General features: G+C 43.2%; 1 protein-coding gene and 1 pseudogene across 1 annotated transcript; both read right to left on the bottom strand.

The window, feature by feature from the left end:
* Positions 1 to 1,298: 1,298 nt before the first annotated feature.
* LOC116218160 lies at positions 1,299 to 17,803 on the bottom strand (annotated as a pseudogene).
* A 51-nt stretch (positions 17,804 to 17,854) lies between these two features.
* Positions 17,855 to 18,482, bottom strand: LOC122128529 (histone-lysine N-methyltransferase PRDM9-like). The gene has a single exon (XM_042702869.1). It carries the CDS (start codon positions 18,215 to 18,217, stop codon positions 17,855 to 17,857), a length of 363 nt encoding a protein of 120 aa, XP_042558803.1. The 5' UTR covers positions 18,218 to 18,482.
* Between the last annotated feature and the right edge of the window lie 927 nt (positions 18,483 to 19,409).

Here is a 19,409-nt window from a genome sequence, read left to right as displayed (position 1 = left end):
ATATAAAGCCAATAGCCACTGCAACAACACTACACATATCTTACTGGTTGCATAGCACACCCATTAAGGAAGCCAAACACGGCAACTTGTCAACAAATGAGGAATACTGGTAAAAATCCAAGTGTTGTATTGTCAACTTTAGTGAATGGATTGTATGTAATCTTGCTAGTTAGCTAACGCTAGCTAGCCAGTGACTTGTGACGTTCCTTGTTATTGCCATTCAGTCTAAACATCAGTTCAAGTTCAGCTGTACCGCAATTTGCGTCATAAAAATTTGAGTAATCAAATTTGGACAGCTTTAGTTTTGGTGGAGCGAGCTAGCCAGTTTAATTAGACATGATTCAACTAATCAAGAGCTATGCATCTTGGAATACAAAAATGTGTATGTCCATAAACAGTTGAACAGGGGGCGTGGCCGGAGCGTAGTCCAGCACAGGCGTGACATTTTCTCAGTGATTTGTTCTTGAATTAATGTTTGTTCATCGTCGCGTTCGTTGTTGTGTTTATGTGAAAGAAATGCAGTCTTACAGGGCAAAATAGCTTTTGAAAGTTGCAATTCTGTTTTCGTGGGGAAAAAAAAAAAAAAATGTATTTGGGGGGGGGGGAGCGCCAGGAGTGAAGCTCGCCTAGAGCGCCAAATGTGCTAGGGCCGCCCCTGATACGGATTATACTGTATGTGAGCTTTAGGGCTGGTTGTATGTCAACACATGCACGTGGTTGCCTGCTAGATGAATGATATCGATTTGTTGGGTAATGCGTAGGATATTTAAGTCAAGCGTAGCGGCCTGGAAATCGTATCTGCTACGCCAAAATCGTGTATGTTGGCAGCTCTGTAACGCTTACATCACGTCACACTAACACACACTGACATTATTGGTATTCTAAATCCAGTATGGAGCATTCAGATAGTTCATCACTAGGTGGTCTGGCTGTCTAGTTTAAATGGGATTAAATAAACTTGATTTATTTACTCACAAAAATGCTCACACACAAATATTTACACTAAATTGTATTTCATTTGCACAGTTTAAATATGATTCCATAAACTTTATTTAAATTATTCAATTTATTTATTCAAATATTAAAAAAAATGTATTAAAAAAAAACACACACTTATAAGTGAATATTTACAATACATACACAACATACATACTATTACAGCTTTAGAGCATTAAAGACATTGGTCATTAAAGAAAGTGTAACTGCTGGTCAGTTAACAATGTTTACACATACTAATATTACATTTAATATATTAAAGTTAAAAAAGTTACAGTAATAAAGTAATACTCTAACTAGTACTATGTCACTAAACTAAATATTCTTGAATTTGCAAATAATTAAACTGCCATAAAAATACATCTTTAGCATTGCAGTTCTTCCTGCAATGAGATGAAGTTTTGTTTCACAAAGCGCATGGTTAGGGCTCTTTCGTGTGAGTGCACCGGTGTGTCTTTAATTGACCCGTAGAAGTGAAGCTCTTGCCACACTGAGTGCAGTGGTACGGCCTCTCTCCTGTGTGAGTGCGCTGGTGTCGTTTGAGATCTCCCCCAACAGTAAAGCTCTTGCCACACTGAGTGCAGTGGTACGGCCTCTCTCCTGTGTGAGTGCGCTGGTGTTGTTTGAGATGATGCTCTAGAGTAAAGCTCTTGCCACACTGAGTGCAGTGGTACGGCCTCTCTCCTGTGTGAGTGCGCTGGTGTTTTTTGAGAGTTCCCCCCTCAGTAAAGCTCTTCCCACACTGAGTGCAGTGGTACGGCCTCTCTCCTGTGTGAGTGCGCTGGTGTAGTTTGAGATTTCCCTCTAGAGTAAAGCTCTTGCCACACTGAGTGCAGTGGTACGGCCTCTCTCCTGTGTGAGTGCGCTGATGTCGTTTGAGATCCTTCTCTAGAGTGAAGCTCTTGCCACACTGAGTGCAGTGGTGACTTCTCTTGTCATTCGCTCCTTTCTGTTGTGAAGAGGGGTTAGGGGCGACTTTACTGGATGTTGACCTGGACGGCACAGTTAAATGTTTCTGTGTGTGTTGGTCACTGCTTCTGGAAGGTGCCAAAGTCTCTGGTTTGATCTCTCCAGACCTCAGCAGTCTCACGTACTCGTCCGTGTGGCACCTCTTGATGTGCTTATGGAGGTAGATTTGAGCCGTGTAGGAAAACGGACACAAGGAGCACGAGAACACCTGAGACGCCGACACCTCTGACAGAAAGAATAAAGAGAAAGATGACATTTAGGTTCAGGCAAAGAAACATGTTGGATGTAAACTTTTTACATAAAAGTACATACATACATTTTAACCATTTCTTTTCCAACATTTATTACTGTCATTCATTTCAATATTCTCATCATCTTATATCCACTCATCAGTGATTCAGGTCTGTGATGCAGAATTGCTCTTTAACATTCTTTTATATTCAAGTTCTTCCACAGCAGGTGAAGCTGAGATCGTTGCTGAGTCGTCCAACCCTAACGAGGGCGGTGTGATCTAATGAGGGCGGTGTGATCTCACTAGATGAGGTTGGCCTAGATGGCAGATTTAGTTGAAAGCATGTGAAGTGGAGATGGTTGCTGCTACATTTGAACAGACCTGTATTTCAGGTGTAACATTGTGATGTACCTTTGGCGCTACTCTTGATGTCCCACAGGTAGTCGAAGGTGATGCCCAGGTCTCTGGCGTAGTCCTCTCCATACCAGACCAGCAGCTCCTCTCCAGGGGCGATGGGCTTACAGCAGCGATACACAATCCCCCCTCTGTACTGAAACGCCACCAGGTTCTGCTCCTCACCGTCACGAGCGCAGTTCACATACCTGATGGAGAAACCAGAGATTGAAAATGACAAAGAAGAGAGAAGTGTAAATACTAGTTCTACAACTTTAACATAAATATAAAGCTGGGTGTGAAATACGTGACTTATATCAGTGACAGATCAGAAGAACAGCAGATAGGACAGAGACAGACTTAAAGGTGTAGTCTGCGATTCTGGAGAAAGGTTGCTGATATTTGAGCTCAACAGCCAATGTGCTCCTGGATCAGCGTGTTGATTGGCTGGAATTGGGTAAAGTTTTACTATTGAGACACACACTGAACGGCCAGCTAGAGGAGAGAGAAGAGCAAGTTGCTGAATCTGGCAGAAAGTGTGGATTAGAATCACAGACTGTACCTTCAAGTGAAAGAATCAAGAGGAAATAAAGAAGGACGTAACCTCATCCAGTTGGAGTGAGTTTCTCTCTTGGCGTCTATGTACTCATCTACATGTCGGCTCTTGTATGTCTGTGGAAACATTGAATCAAACACTGTCACCTGTTTCAGTACAAAGGAGTCAAACATTTTGAACAGAATTTCTTTTTTTTTGGAATCAGTTTTTCAGACTGGAAACATTTATTATTTAGAAACACCATTTGATCCCTCACCACCCAGGAGTATCCGCTCTCTATGGCCTCGTCCCTGTCCATCACCTCTCCCTCATAGGGGCCAAAGTGCGCCCTTTTGGGCACCGTCTGACCCTGGTTGAACACCCCCAGACCTGCGTTTGGAATGTTGGACTCTCTGACCACCAGTCCAGGTGGCAGGGTGAGTCTGGCTCGGTCTGGGACCCCTACAGGAGCTGGGGTGTCAGGGATGAAGTTAGGGGGGCCATGGACCCCACACTCATCAATGTAGAAAGACTCGCAGTCCTCACAGTCTGCAGAGAAAAGAAACGAATCAGAGATCATTTACTGATATTATGATGCAACCTAAAGATGTACAATCATTCTGTTGTAAAACTCAATAACCAGCAACTGTGAAAGCATCTATTTAAAATGGCTGAAAACGGTATGAAGTCATCAGCAGATCAACCTTTAGAGTGGGGAAGTTAAGAGAAGAAAAGAACGTAAAAATTTGCAAAATGATGGAGTCAATGAACAATTATACTGTTGAAATTCAGTGGTATTACTGCACTTACACCAGTCATTTAAAAGAGAGACAGAGAGAGAGAGTGTCAAGTAGAAAGATAGCAGTAAGAGCAACTCACAGAGGTAATCTTCATCTTTGGGCTCCTCTTCCTCTGTGTAGCTCACTCTGGGTCTGCTGCGCAGGCTGCCTCCACGCTTGTAGCTGTTCAACTGGCCTTTCTGCTGTTTCAACCACTCTCTCTTTGACACTCCTGACACGCACACATAATACAAAAAGACAAACACAATGCATAAAAGACAACAAACTTTTAAAATGATTTGTTGCTCACCTTTACTCTTCATTAGGAAAGCTATGTAGTAATCTCCCCTCTTTTGAAATGACTGCTTCATGTATCTAGATCTGCCATACATACTGTTTACTATATACGTGTGTGTGTGTGTAGATTTCCATTTCTGTGTGTGTGACACTAGTTTGTTGCACAGACTGCCTCCAAGCCAACTGGTCTTTGTGCTGTTTCTCTCTTAGACACACCTGACACACACACACACACAAACAAAACAGACTTGTGAAACCAATTTGCTGTTTGCCTTTACTGTTCATACAGCAAACTGTGATCTGCCTTCTTCCGCTCAACTACTTTATGTCCAAATACTGACCTATGATGTGTGTGTGTGTGTGTGTGTGTGTGTGTGTGTGTGTACGCGTGTGTGCGTGTGAGTGTGTGTACACGCGCGCGTGTGTGTGTGTATGTGTATGTGTACACTCTCCTGTCTCCCTCTGACCCTCTCACCAGGTCTCTTTGCTGTTGGGTCTTGCTCTCTCCCTCCCTGTCCATCCACACTCTCCACGCCGTCTCTCTCTCCACCCTGGTCTGAGTCTGTTCTGGGGACCTGAGGAGGAACAGGAGCGAGTTCTGTCCGAGAGTTCGAATCAGCAAACAAGAGTTCTATCTGAGAGTTCGATCAGCAAACATGAGTTCTGTCCGAGAGTTCGAATCAGCAAACACGAGTTCTGTCTGAGAGTTCGATCAGCAAACAGGAGTTCTGTCTGAGAGTTCGATCAGCAAACAGGAGTTCTGTCTGAGAGTTCGATCTCTAATACAGCAAGTATTATTAGGCAGTCAATCCAGTGAATGAACAGAAAACATGAACAGTATTCTGTCATGTTGTCCAGTACTATAAACACAATAAATAGTTTCTTCATGTCATGGAGTTCTTTGTCTCCATCTCAGGACTCGACACTTACTTTTTTTAAGGAGCAGTTGTGCACAGGAGAAAATGAGGGCGGCCAATAGCCACGTTTCTTATAATCTGGCCAAAAGTCATGTTTCTACTATCTGGCCAAATCGGGGCGAGTTAGTGCGTGCCAAGGCCGATTACCCTTGGGCCAAGCAGGACTAACTGGTGCTTGAGGCGCTGTCAAGGTGAAAGGCTGGGTTAGCGGAGTCAGCTGAGAGGTTCAGCAACAAAAGAAGATAACTAGTCACTATGAAATAACTTACACGCTACCAAATAACTTTAACAGATACTAAATCTTTGACATGTTGTTGGTACACCTGGAATTTCGTCCACTGTGTTTGACTTGAATCAGGGACTTGCGAATGGTTTAATCCAGAACCTATGGAAACAGTCTGCCTCTCCTCCAAACTGTAATCTGATGCCACTTTAACCTCCCCCCAAACTGGACAAAAGTCACATCCCCAGACTCTCTCTCTTTGTTCTCCGCTCCTGGAGTTTTAATAGTATAAACGCTCAAATAAATAATTTTGGTCATTTTCCCTTAACTACTTATATGATCCTTTCCTATCTTTCTGCAGTATTTACACATCACATAATTATGAATACTATATATTCCATTTCTGCTAATAGATCCCCCTAAATCCTACACACCGTACCCTTAATTATTTATTAGGGGTGGGAATCTCTTGGCACCTCACGATTCGATTCCGAGGTCAACGATTCGATTCTAAACCGATTATCGATTCTAAACCGATGCTCGATTATCAATTCTAAACTGATATTTGAGTTTGAGTTTGCTACTCAGAGTCTCAAATCACTTCCTACTTTGTGTTTGATAATTAAAGAAAATCAACAGATGAATTACCTTCTCTATTTTTTTATTAGAGAAAAAGCTTTTCCTTGTCACAATTATTACTTTCAATGATGCAATAATGCAATTCATGCAATAATCGATGCAGCTTGCATTTCAACACAAAATAGATGTGTAAAAAATTTAAATAAAAATCGATTATGAACTTTTCTGAATCGAGACGGAATCGTTCTAGAGAGAATCGAGAGAAATCGAAGAATCAATTGGTTTTCCCACCCCTATTATTTATATGATCCCTTCCTATCTATCCTCATGCTCACCTGAGATGGCAGGGCAGGAGCTGGGGGCTGGGTGTTCACCTGAGATGGCAGGGCAGGAGCTGGGGGCTGGGTGTTCACCTGAGATGGCAGGGCAGGAGCTGGGGGCTGGGTGTTCACCTGAGATGGCAGGGCAGGAGCTGGGGGCTGGGTGCGCCTTACAGAGCCAACTCTGGACTCAGCTGGGGTTCTGACGGGAGCTCTGAAGGCACGAGAGGCTGAAGGAGACAGAATCAGTTGAGGTCTTCATCTTTTTCTATTTGTACTCTTTTCTCTAATCTAATAATAATAATAATTAAAAAAAAAAAAAAACATTTCAGAGGCGGCAACAACGGGGAAAAAACCTGAGCACCACATGTGCATAGAGGTTCATATGTACCGATAATTATTATATAACCTTTGTGTACACTCAGTTCCCAGTTTCTTAGGTGCACCTAGCGAAAACTAAAGCGGTCTTATATAACAGTCCTGCAATAAATTCCCTTTCATGATTGTTATAATGTTCAGGCTATGTCGAAACAGTTTAAGAGAGGTGACGTTTCAACTGTATGATGTTGGATAGCACATGATGAGCATTTCTCATTTCTCTGTCTGGTAAGATGATATCAAATCTTTAGCTGTATACTGACCTGGAGGTCTCCTCTCCAAACTGGGTGTCCACTCTTCCTCTGAGTCGGTGCTGTCAGCAGTGGGCGCTCTCGCCAACGTCTCCCTTCTGGCCCGGCCCTGCTTCATGAAGGCTGGAGGAGTGGAGGACAGACCTGACGGGGGGAACGACAGGAAAAAAAGCCAAGAGGCAAGCAGGAAGGCAGAGAGACAGACAGATACTGTATGACGTGTGGTTTACAACTCTGAAATCATAGTGTACATTGGCAAAATACAGACAGACTACCACTAATCACAGATATTTAAGTTGAATTATTTGGCATTCGTAAAAAGCATTACAGTATTATAATAAAGATATAATTCATGTTATTGTTTTGTTATTAGTGAAACACCTCTCAAAATAATCTAATTTTGTCAAAGGCTCAGTATAGCTCAGGGTAAAAAAACTGTGATGTAATGGCTACCTATGGCCAGCATGGCCAGGTGGTTCCTCTTCATGTTTTTGAAGCGCACCTTCTCCCATTCAGCCAGCCGCGCCCACTCGGTCTGCGTGAAGTGCACTCTGAGGCCATTGAAATTCTCCTAGGATGCAGACACACACGACTCAGAGACAGGTGCAGTAAAGCAGAATGCGTGCGTGTGTGTGTGTGATGCAGGGAGCAGATAGTAGAGATGACTGAAAGTGTAGCAGCAAGTGTAGTAATATTGCTGAACTCTACTGACCTCATCAGATGAACTCATGGTTTGGAGGTATGTTTCTCAGACCGATTTGACCTAGAAAACAAAAAAATACACAAAAACACTTGATCATCAACGGTTCTTTATGTTAGCAAAATTACATTAAAAAACAATAACCTTTTTTAAGTTTTTCAAAAAAGAATTAGTTTCCTCATATAAAAGTTACCTTGAAGTACACAAATGTTATCAAAGTTTCCTTTAACTTTATCTAATGCCCCTCTCCAACAGTGCAAGTCAAATATGATTTCAGGGACCTCATTCGCATTCTCCTCATTAGGTTTTTCATTAGTTTAGAACAGCCGCTCTCAAACGTGTCCTGAGGTCCAGTCATGTCAGACTTCAGGGTTTGTGGGGTGAACGGAGTTCCGGTTGACTCGCATAGGTACACGGAGCTGGTCGAAAGCAGGCGTTCATGGTAAAGTGCAAGTGACAGAAACACCAAGCGTAGTTTGACTTCAGCAGTGACGAGGCTCTGCAGTTTCCTCATTCTACGCTACTAATTAACTGGGCAACTATCTTGATAACTAACATTCAGACTTTTTTCAGTCTAACATTGGCTAACTTTAAATTCGACTTGTGACAGAAAACTATGCGCGCGCGGGCGAAGGCATTTGAAAGCGACATAAAGAAGGCTCACGTTATTTATTTATTTATCCCAACAAACATAACCTGTGAGGAGAAATTTACACCAGAACAACCGAACCTCCAAAAGATTTAGGCTACCGCGACAATTTCTTACATTAAGTAACGTTATACGAGGTGTGGCAGTTAGCCTAATTATCGATACTGATAATATAAGTTGTCTTCATTACAATAGAACTACAGCAGTACCTAGTCTCATTATTTAACAGCCCACGTCTAGTATAGGCTGGCTAAATAAAACTAACGTAATTTAATCCAGGTATTAGATAGCTAATTGACATTAGTTAGTTAACATTAGCTAACATTCTCTAGAATTCTCTGATATGCTGGCTAACAGTAAACCGCAGACTAACGGTCATGTTTAGCTAACTGTAAAGGCGAAGAGTGAACGGTTGAACTTTAACTTACTGCTAACGTAGTCGGTGTTCATTTTATATTTCAATATCACCAACCTGCTGTAATGCGCTGCACGATGAAACCTCGAAACTCTCGGTGAAAAGACGCTCAGCAAAACAACTTCTTATGTCTCCGTCGACTGACTTCTGGTGTCAGTTGGGTGATAACTGACGCCGATTCTCCTCAGAGAGCCGCTGAGCGCCAGTCCCAGGTATATACCACGCTCGAGACCACTCGTTTCGCGCCTAAAAGAAACATCCGATGAAGTTCGTGGGTTCGCGGATCTCTTGACGCTTGTTATGAAATGAGTCAAATGATCAGTTTGTATTCTTAACCAGTATCATCCATCATACATACATCACACCTTTCCACTTAAATTTCAATGCTGCGGTGGATATTTGTCTACACCACAGAAATGAACCAAGAAAACTCATAGTAAAGTAAGAAAATAAAGTATGCCCTACTATGAAGCAGCTGGTTTGAGTTTAATGTGTGAATTATTCTGGGACATCTGTTTGTCTCCGAGACAAGTCCAATAACATTAATTAGCTCAACTCATGATTACAACATGAAGAGACAACATTTGAGATGTAAACAAATCTGAGAAGCAGAAATATGTTTGCCTCCTGTAAGTGAGGATATACAAGTGTGTGAAATGATACATTTTGTGTGTGAATTGATCACTGTCTGTAAAGATAACACATTCTGGAGCTAATGCCTTGTAGTGTCTGGAGAATCCAAGGCATCAGCCCTACTCTCACTATTTAAAGTGAGTTCCGATATGGTTACAAACGTAAACTTTGCAGTTGTTCATCATCTCATCCTTTAAGACTTCATCAACAGAAATTGGTTAGAGTTAGACTAATCTATTTCTGGTGAACATTTGAATTGCTCATGCTATTACAAAGTTAGTACTTTTTATTAGTCTACTGTGTGTGTATGTGTAACAGGTTAAAGAAGGAGAAATACTTTTGCAACCTTTCATTTTCTATTTTGTGTCTATATGAGTTTATTTCACCAAAATCTTGTATTTGTTCAGCCGTTTCATGGTAGCTAATAGGTATTGGGAAAGTTATTTGTTGGGTAAGTGCGCCCTCTATTGGATGGTAGTGGCTATATGCTGCATTTTCGCGTTCCTTTGTCAGTCTGTATTCTGCTTGGCTGAGAGAGGTACGTGTCCACACTGTAGTGCAATGTAAATGTGAAATATATGTGTTCTAACTTAAGTTTTAGTGCATATGGTGATTTGCACATGTGTTTTATCATGAGTGCACATAAAGTTAGTAGAGTTGTTTCGAGAGCTTTGCTGTTTTGATAGCTTGGGGGATGCTGACATAGCTTACCTCGTGTTACAAGTTACAAGTCTTTTATTTGTCTGAGCCACCTATCTAATGTTAGCATGCTACTACTCACAAGGTAAACAGCTTGCTAGTAGCGTGATTGGTTTGTTGACCACAACCCCATGTGCCAAACTCCTCCTCCGCCATCCGTTGGATCAACGCATTCCAACGCGTACGTGTGAGTGTGCTGTTACGTTGGTCTTCCGAAGTCCGTAAGAACACATTTCAGAAGACACTTCAGAACATTTTCGAAAAATAGGCACCATGAGTGTGAATACAGATCGCTGATGGCCAGTCCGCCCCTGGCTGCCGCCCTGATTACAACAACACGTTGTCCTGTGTCTTTCTTTTAAAAAAGCACTTTATCTCCACTCCTCCTTCAGGTGAGGTCCTCCTATGTATGTGTTACCTGTTCAGCATATTTGTAGGTAATCAGGTGAGGTCATCACATGTATGCGTTACCTGTTCAGCATATTTGTAGGTAATCAGATGAGGTCATCATATGTATGCGTTACCTGTTCAGCATATTTCTAGGTAATCAGGTGAGGTCATCATATGTATGCAGGGGCGGTTTTGGGCACGGGCGAACCGGGCAGCCAGCCGGGGCGGCACTTTTTCATGACACGTGGGGGGCAGCACGAGCACTTAAAAAAATAATAATAATAATCATCAGTTCACCTCTGGGTCTCCCAAATGGAACTTGTTAGGTTGTAATTTTCCTCTGCTAAAGTATTCAACTAAGCCTACATGATCATAGGCATACTCATTATTCACATTATTGTCATTGACAGTACCGGCTTACTTTTACCACTGATGTTATGCTAGGCTTAGGCAAGTTATCTCTGGTTAAAACTAGCTAACGTTAGCTATTCAGTAGCTGCGCTAGCTAGCTAGACAGTTATCTTAACGGTGTTAATTATCGGACTGCGTGGCAAACGTTCACGTTGTTATGTTAATCCATTATTAAACTGAGCATATCGATTGTTAATCCATTATTAAATTTAGCATTTTGATTGTTTAACAGAATGGCCGATGTTTGACACTCCGATAACTGACATAGCTACGCTAGGACACTGCCCTGTCAGGGGCAGGGTAATGCTAGTTAATAAACTAATAAACGTAGGTCTACATCTCAGTGCCTCTCCAGATGAGTTAAATTAACTGAAGGTAAATTAATGTAAGCTTTCCCTGCGGTGCATGAACAATGCTGGTGTGGGATGTTGTTATCTGCAATCGTGATGACCGTGAGATGAGGCTTCTCCCTCTTGCATGCGCAAAACCGAGTTTGGATTGATTGCGCAATCCTAGGTGAGGCACTGCCTCACTAGCTCCCATAGACAATACATGGTGCCTGTCATGTCCGGCTCACAGACATGACAAATAACAGACGTTCACAGAGTTTAAAAGCCAAAACACAAGGATTTATTACAGTTAGCCAGGACACTAACAGCCCAAGCTACGGTGAGGTGTGGCAGTCAGTGAGTCAGTAAGCGTTAGCATGTATGCCTGCATGCTAGGTCAGTAAGTGGAGTGTTGTATTGTGAAAAGTACGCAAAGATGAACATGGCACGAGCAGAACGTAGGGAGCAAAGTTTCCCTTGTCTCTCTCCGAATCTCTGTCTGAAGCTCTGTCAGAATCTCCTTCAATCTCCTTTGGAACCAGTGGGATTTGCTCTTATAGTACCGGTCCCAGGTGTTCCCAATCCACTGATGAGCTGAACACACCTGCTGGGCATCTGCAAGACAAACACAAAGACAGACAAACCGCCAGCCCAGCAACCAAAAGAGGCAGGGTCGTCACACCCTCCCCCATAAGAACGGGGTCCTAACAGGAACCCCGAGAAACAAACAATTTTTAAAAGGAACATACCACCTGCAAGCAACACTCCCCCTCAACCTTGGGCTCATTTTAGCTGCATAAGGAAGATGAGAGGTTAATACCACACAGTTTTAAAATGACACAAACCCGCCCAGACTCAGGCACTACACAACAGGGCCCTGAGTCAACCTAACATGCCTGAATCCCAGACACTACTTTTCACACCCACCTGCCTAATGCACAGACACTCTTACACCCCAGCAGGCCCGATACAGACACTACCTTACTTGCCTGATGCACAGACACTCTTACACCCCAGCAGGCCTGATACACAGACACTACCTTACTTGCCTGATGCACAGACACTCTTACACCCCAGCAGGCCTGATACACAGACACTGCCTTACTTGCCTGATGCACAGACACTCTTACACACTAATTTACACACTAACATGCCTGAGTCACAAACGTGAGGCTCTTCCCTCTCCGTCACTGCCACTGACCGAGGGGGAGAACTCCTTCCCCCGGCAACGCAGGGCGCCCTGCGATGCACACTTCCCCCTTTTTTCCTTTTTTTTTTCTTAAAACCCCAGACCATTGGAACACAGTAGTCAACACGCTGGCTGTAACACGGCAAACAAGAGCGTCCCCTCTATCTGCTTACAAAATACTACCTAACTCCAACCCTGGTCTTCATGAGGTTACTCGCGGTGGGTATTTATGCACTAGTGACCGCTGGCCTGAGGAAGCGACCAGTTACTGGCAACAACCCCACCACCACGGACATGCTCCCGAGACAAAAGCTCTAACCGCTTTCACCCCAACACTACACAAAAAAACCACCCAGCGAAACTCAAAGGAGCAACGCTGCTGTGCCTAACAGGGGGAAAATAGCATTTAGCTCCAACACCATTACACAAGCGCATCAACTTACCTTCCTTAGGTCAAACAGTATTCCAAATCCTGCCCAGCCAAAACTAGACAACCAGCTAACTTGCACCACCAAACTAACTTCCGAATTCAAACAGGACGAGCCCCCAAATTGTCATGTCCGGCTCACAGACATGACAAATAACAGACGTTCACAGAGTTTAAAAGCCAAAACACAAGGATTTATTACAGTTAGCCAGGACACTAACAGCCCAAGCTACGGTGAGGTGTGGCAGTCAGTGAGTCAGTAAGCGTTAGCGTGTATGCCTGCATGCTAGGTCAGTAAGTGGAGTGTTGTATTGTGAAAAGTACGCAAAGATGAACATGGCACGAGCAGAGCGTAGGGAGCAAAGTTTCCCTTGTCTCTCTCCGAATCTCTGTCTGAAGCTCTGTCAGAATCTCCTTCAATCTCCTTTGGAACCAGTGGGATTTGCTCTTATAGTACCGGTCCCAGGTGTTCCCAATCCACTGATGAGCTGAACACACCTGCTGGGCATCTGCAAGACAAACACAAAGACAGACAAACCGCCAGCCCAGCAACCAAAAGAGGCAGGGTCGTCACAGTGCCTAACCTGACCGCACGTCCCTTGTTTTCTCCCGTCTATTTGAATAGGACATCAGCGAATTCAGCGATTTTGATTATAAAAATGCTCGAAATGATTGGAATCATGCAGAAATTACACCTATACCACAGATTAGTAGAGAAATATGACTATTTATTTTATTTTATAATTTTTTTTTTTTAGGCTGTGCCTCACCTGCCTCATATGACCACACGTCCCTGCTGTCAACTGTGGGAACAAAGTCAGTGCAAAGATGCAGGTGAGCCTTGGTATGTCGCGTCATCGATATGTCCAGGTTTTTTGTCAGACACAGGTGGCAACCCTACATCCATCATATCTAGTTTTACATTTTGTACATATCCCTCCATTGCATAATGAAGTCCCTTTTTGAAGGCTTCTGTCTGGGGGGGGGCATTATTCCATGTAGAACCGCCACTCTATGTATGTGTTACCTGTTCAGCATGTAGGTAATCAGGTGAAATCATCATATGTACATGTACGCGTTACCTGTTCAGCATGTAGGTAATCAGGTGAGGTCATCATATGTACGTGTTACCTATTCAGCATGAAGGTAATCAGGTGAAATCATCATATGTACATGTACGCGTTACCTGTTCAGCATGTAGGTAATCAGGTGAAATCATCATATGTACATGTACGCGTTACCTGTTCAGCATGTAGGTAATCAGGTGAAATCATCATATGTACATGTACGCGTTACCTATTCAGCATGAAGGTAATCAGGTGAGCATCATATGTATGTATTACCTGTTCAGCATATTTGTATGTAATCAGGTGAGCTCATACTGAGGCTCAACTGGCAGAGCAAATAGTAGTACAAGGTGCTGACACCACCAAGGTCATTAAATAACAAGTGTGTGCTATGTGTGTGTGTGTCCATGTGAGTGTGCATGTGTGTGTGACAGTCAGCTTAGTGTGTGTGTGGGGGTGGAGGGAGGGAGAGATATGGAGGGAGATGTAGAACTAGTCACTAGTAGGGCAAGGTGCTAACAACACCGAGATCATGGGCTTGATGCCCAGAAAACTCACATACTGATGAAAATGTATAAGTTGCTTTGCTGCATGCTGTCTGCGAAGTTAATACATCTAAACTAAAGTTGCTTAACAAACATACTAACCATCCTGGCATGTTGTTTACAAAATAACACAAAACACATGCTTCGAATTATAGAAATCTTTGCCTGGCAGCAAGATTTAAGCTTTGAGGCAATGCTGGCTGGTTATCAATCCTCTAGTAAAGTTTACCTGCTAATGTTTCAATAATCAGGTTCTAGTAGTGATGTCACACGTCACCATTCCACATCCTGCTGGTTGCTATGGGTTACCAAGCACCTGCTGGTTACTGCTTGTTAGTAGACATGCTATTCTTAAACACCCAGTTACATGATTCATGATCCTACAAATAGCCTATCGATAGCTTGCTCAGGAGAGTTTAGCTCTGATAAGACACAACAATTATTTACGATTGTATCAATTGTATATCTAGGTTTTCTTTGGCGACTGTTGTCGCATCCAACAGCACAACTTTCTGTGGGTTGTGACCGTAAACAGCTCGCTAGCTATTACCACTGTAGCTTGCTCAGGAGAGTATAGATGAATGTATGATTCACATTAAGGTTACAGAATTCTCCTGCTGAAGCACTCAAAAGGCGCTGAAGGCAGCGCTTTTTTCTAAAGAGAGAAGTCAAGTGTGAACGCGGCCTTAATCACCCACTGTAACATGATTCATGAGACTACAAATCAGTGAGACAGATCCTTTATTAGATGGTCATTGATAGTCCACAGTTTAAGCTCTTAAACACAGTTAATACACACACTGATATTATTGGTATTCTAAATCCAGTATGGAGCATTCAGATAGTTCATCACTAGGTGGTCTGGCTGTGTAGTTTAAATTGGATTAAATAAACTTTATTTATTACTAAAGCCACACAATCCCTGCTTTGCTGTGCAAAGGTTGGTATGTACTCACAAAAATGCACACAAATATTTACACTAAATTGTATTTCATTAGCATAGTTTAAATATGATTACATGAACTTTATTTAAATTATTAAATGTATTTACAGATTTAAAATTTTTATTTAAAAAAGCCAAACTAATAAGTGAATATTTACAATACATACACAACATACATGCTATTATATTACAGCATTAAAGACATCGATCATTAAAGAAAGTGTAACTGTTGGTCATAGTTAACAAAGTTACACGTACTAGTATTAAAGTTAAAATATTAAAGTTAAAAAAGTTACAGTAAAAAAGTAATGCTCTAACTAGTACTATGTCACTTAACTAAATACTCTTGAAATTGCAAATAATTGAACAGCCATACAAATACATCTTTACCATTGCAGTTCTTCCTGCAATGAGATGAAGTTCTTGTTTGACAAAGCGCATGGTTAGGGCTCTTTCGTGTGAGTGCACCGGTGTGTCTTTAATTGACCCGTAGAAGTGAAGCTCTTGCCACACTGAGTGCAGTGGTACGGCCTCTCTCCTGTGTGAGTGCGCTGGTGTAGTTTAAGAGACCCCCCCTCAGTAAAGCTCTTGCCACACTGAGTGCAGTGGTACGGCCTCTCTCCTGTGTGAGTGCGCTGGTGTGCTTTGAGATGATGCTCTAGAGTAAAGCTCTTGCTACACTGAGTGCAGTGGTACGGCCTCTCTCCTGTGTGAGTGCGCTGGTGTTGTTTGAGATGTGCCTCTCGAGTAAAGCTCTTGCCACACTGAGTGCAGTGGTACGGCCTCTCTCCTGTGTGAGTGTGCTGGTGTCGTTTGAGACTTCCCCCCTCAGTAAAGCTCTTGCCACACTGAGTGCAGTGGAACGGCCTCTCTCCTGTGTGAGTGCGCTGGTGTAGTTTGAGATGCTGCTGTAGAGTAAAGCTCTTGCCACACTGAGTGCAGTGGTACGGCCTCTCTCCTGTGTGAGTGCGCTTGTGTGCTTTGAGATTTCCCCCCTCAGTAAAGCTCTTGCCACACTGAGTGCAGTGGTACGGCCTCTCTCCTGTGTGAGTGCGCTGGTGTTGTTTGAGATGTGCCTCTTGAGTAAAGCTCTTGCCACACTGAGTGCAGTGGTACGGCCTCTCTCCTGTGTGAGTGCGCTGGTGTTGTTTGAGATGTGCCTCTCGAGTAAAGCTCTTGCCACACTGAGTGCAGTGGTGACTTCTCTTGTCATTTGCTCCGTCCTGTTGTGAAGAGGGGTTAGGGGCGACTTTACTGGATGTTGACCTGGACGGCACAGTTAAATGTTTCTGTGTGTGTTGGTCACTGCTTCTGGAAGGTGCCAAAGTCTCTGGTCTGATCTCTCCAGACCTCAGCAGTCGCACGTACTCGTCCGTGTGGCACCTCTTGATGTGCTTATGGAGGTAGATTTGAGCCGTGTAGGAAAACGGACACAAGGAGCACGAGAACACCTGAGACGCCGACAACTCTGACAGAAAGAACAGAGAAAGATGACATTTAGGTTCAGGCAAAGAAACATGTTGGATGTAAACTTTTTACATAAAAGTACATACATACATTTTAACCATTTCTTTTCCAACATTTCTTACTGTCATTCATTTCGATATTCTCATCATCTTATATCCACTCATCAGTGATTCAGGTCTGTGATGCAGAATTGCTCTTTAACATTCTTTTATAATCAAGGTCTTTCACAGCAGGTGAAGCTGAGATGTTTGCTGAGTCGTCAAACCCTAACGAGGGTGGTGTGATCTAATGAGGGCGGTGTGATCTCAATAGATGAGGTTGGCCTAGATGGCAGATTTAGTTCAAAGCATGTGAAGCGGAGATGGTTGCTGCTACCTTTGAACAGACAGTATTTCAGGTGTAACATTGTGATGTACCTTTGGCGCTACTCTTGATGTCCCACAGGTAGTCGAATGTGATGCCCAGGTCTCTGGCGTAGTCCTCTCCATACCAGACTAGCAGCTTCTCTCCAGGGGCGATGGGCTTACAGCAGCGATACACAATCCCCCCTCTGTACTGAAACGCCACCAGGTTCTGCTCCTCACCGTCACGAGCGCAGTTCACATACCTGATGGAGAAACCAGAGATTGAAAATGACACAGAAGAGAGAAGTGTAAATACTAGTTCTACAACTTTAATATAAATATAAAGCTGGGTGTGAAATACGTGACTTATATCAGTGACAGATCAGAAGACAGCAACAAGAACTGCAGATAGGACAGAGACAGACTTAAAGGTACAGTCTGCGATTCTGGCAATGTGCCACTGTGCTCCTGAATCAACGTGTTGATTGGCTGGAATTGAGTAAAGTTTTACTATTGAGACACACACTGAACGGCCAGCTAGAGGAGAGAGAAGAGCAATTTGCTGAATCTGGCAGAAAGTGTGGATTAGAATTGCAGACTGTACCTTCAAGTGAAAGAATCAAGAGGAAATAAAGAAGGTCGTAACCTCAACCAGTTGGAGTGGGTTTCTCTCTTGGCGTCTATGTACTCATCTACATATCGGCTCTTGTATGTCTGTGGAAACATTTAATCAAACACTGTCACTTGTTTCAGCACAGAGGAGTTGAACACTTTTTTTTAAATCAGTTTTTCAGACTGGAAGCATTTATTGTTTAGAAACACCATTTCATCCCTCACCACCCAGAAGTATCCGCTCTCTATGGCCTCGTCCCTGTCCATCACCTCTCCCTCATAGGGGCCAAAGTGCACCCTTTTGGGCACCGTCTGATCCTGGTTGAACACCCCCAGACCTGCGTTTTGGATGTTGGACTCTCTGACCACCAGTCCAGGTGGCAGGGTGAGTCTGGCTCGGTCTGGGACCCCTACAGGAACTGGGGTGTCAGGGATGAAGTTAGGGGGGCCATGGACCCCACACTCATCAATGTAGAAAGACTCGCAGTCCTCACAGTCTGCAGAGAAAAGAAACGAATCAGAGATCATTTACTGATATTATGATGCAACCTAAAGATGTACAATCATTCTGTTGTAAAACTCAATAACCAGCAACTGTGAAAACATTGATTTTAAATGGCTGAAACGGTATAAAGTCATCAGCAGATCAACCTTTGGAGTGGGGAAGTTAAGAGGAGAAAAGAGGACATAAATTCGCGAAATGGAGTCAACGAACAATTATAATGTTGAAATTCAGTGATATTACTGCACTTACACCAGAAATTGAAAAGAGAGACAGAGAGAGATTGTGTCAAGTAGAAAGTAATCTTCATCTTTGGGCTCCTCTTCCTCTGTGTAGCTCACTCTGGGTCTGCTGCGCAGGCTGCCTACACGCTTGTAGCTGTTCAACTGGCCTTTCTGCTGTTTCAACCACTCTCTCTTTGACACTCCTGACACACACACATAATACAAAAAGACAAACACAATGCATACAAGAAAACAAACTTTTAAAATGATTTGTTGCTCACCTTTACTCTTCATTAGGAAAGCTATCTAGTAATCTCCCCTCTTTTGAAATGACTGCTTTATGTATCTAGATCTGCCATACATACTGTTTACTATATATGTGTGTGTGTGTGTGTAGATTTCCATTGCTGTGTGTGTGACACTAGTCTGTTGGCTGCCTCCAAGCCAACTGGTCTTTCTGCTGTTTCTCTATTTGACACACCTGACACACACAAACAAAACAGACTTGTGAAACCAATTTGCTGTTTGCCTTTATTGTTCATACAGCAAACTGTGATCTGCCTTTTTCTGCTCAACTACTTTATGTCCAAATACTGACCTATGTTGTGTGTATGTGTGTGTGTGTGTGTGTACACACTCTCCTGTCTCCCTCTGACCCTCTCACCAGGTCTCTTTGCTGTTGGGTCTTGCTCTCTCCCTCCCTGTCTATCCACACTCTCCACGCCGTCTCTCTCTCCACCCTGGTCTGAGTCTGTTCTGGGGACCTGAGGAGGAACAAGAGCGAGTTCTGTCCGAGAGTTCGATCAGCAAACACGAGTTCTGTCTGAGAGTTCGAATCAGCAAACACGAGTTCTGTCTGAAAGTTCGATCAGCAAACACGAGTTCTGTCTGAGAGTTCGATCAGCAAACACGAGTTCTGTCCCGTTTATGCATATGTACTGTATGTGTGTGTTAGTGTTAGTGTGTCCTGAGGACACTGACCGTTGCTGCTGAT

This window comes from Clupea harengus, chromosome 21 (assembly GCF_900700415.2).
Source record: "Clupea harengus chromosome 21, Ch_v2.0.2, whole genome shotgun sequence".
NCBI classification, from domain to species: Eukaryota; Metazoa; Chordata; class Actinopteri; order Clupeiformes; family Clupeidae; genus Clupea; species Clupea harengus.
Note: the sequence above shows the minus strand (reverse complement) of the source record. Positions and strands in the feature narration are given on the sequence as shown.

Coding starts and splice junctions, on each gene's coding strand:
- LOC122128529 (XM_042702869.1), bottom strand. CDS start 18,217: ATGATCTCTGATTCGTTTCTTTTCTCTGCAGACTGTGAGGACTGCGAG.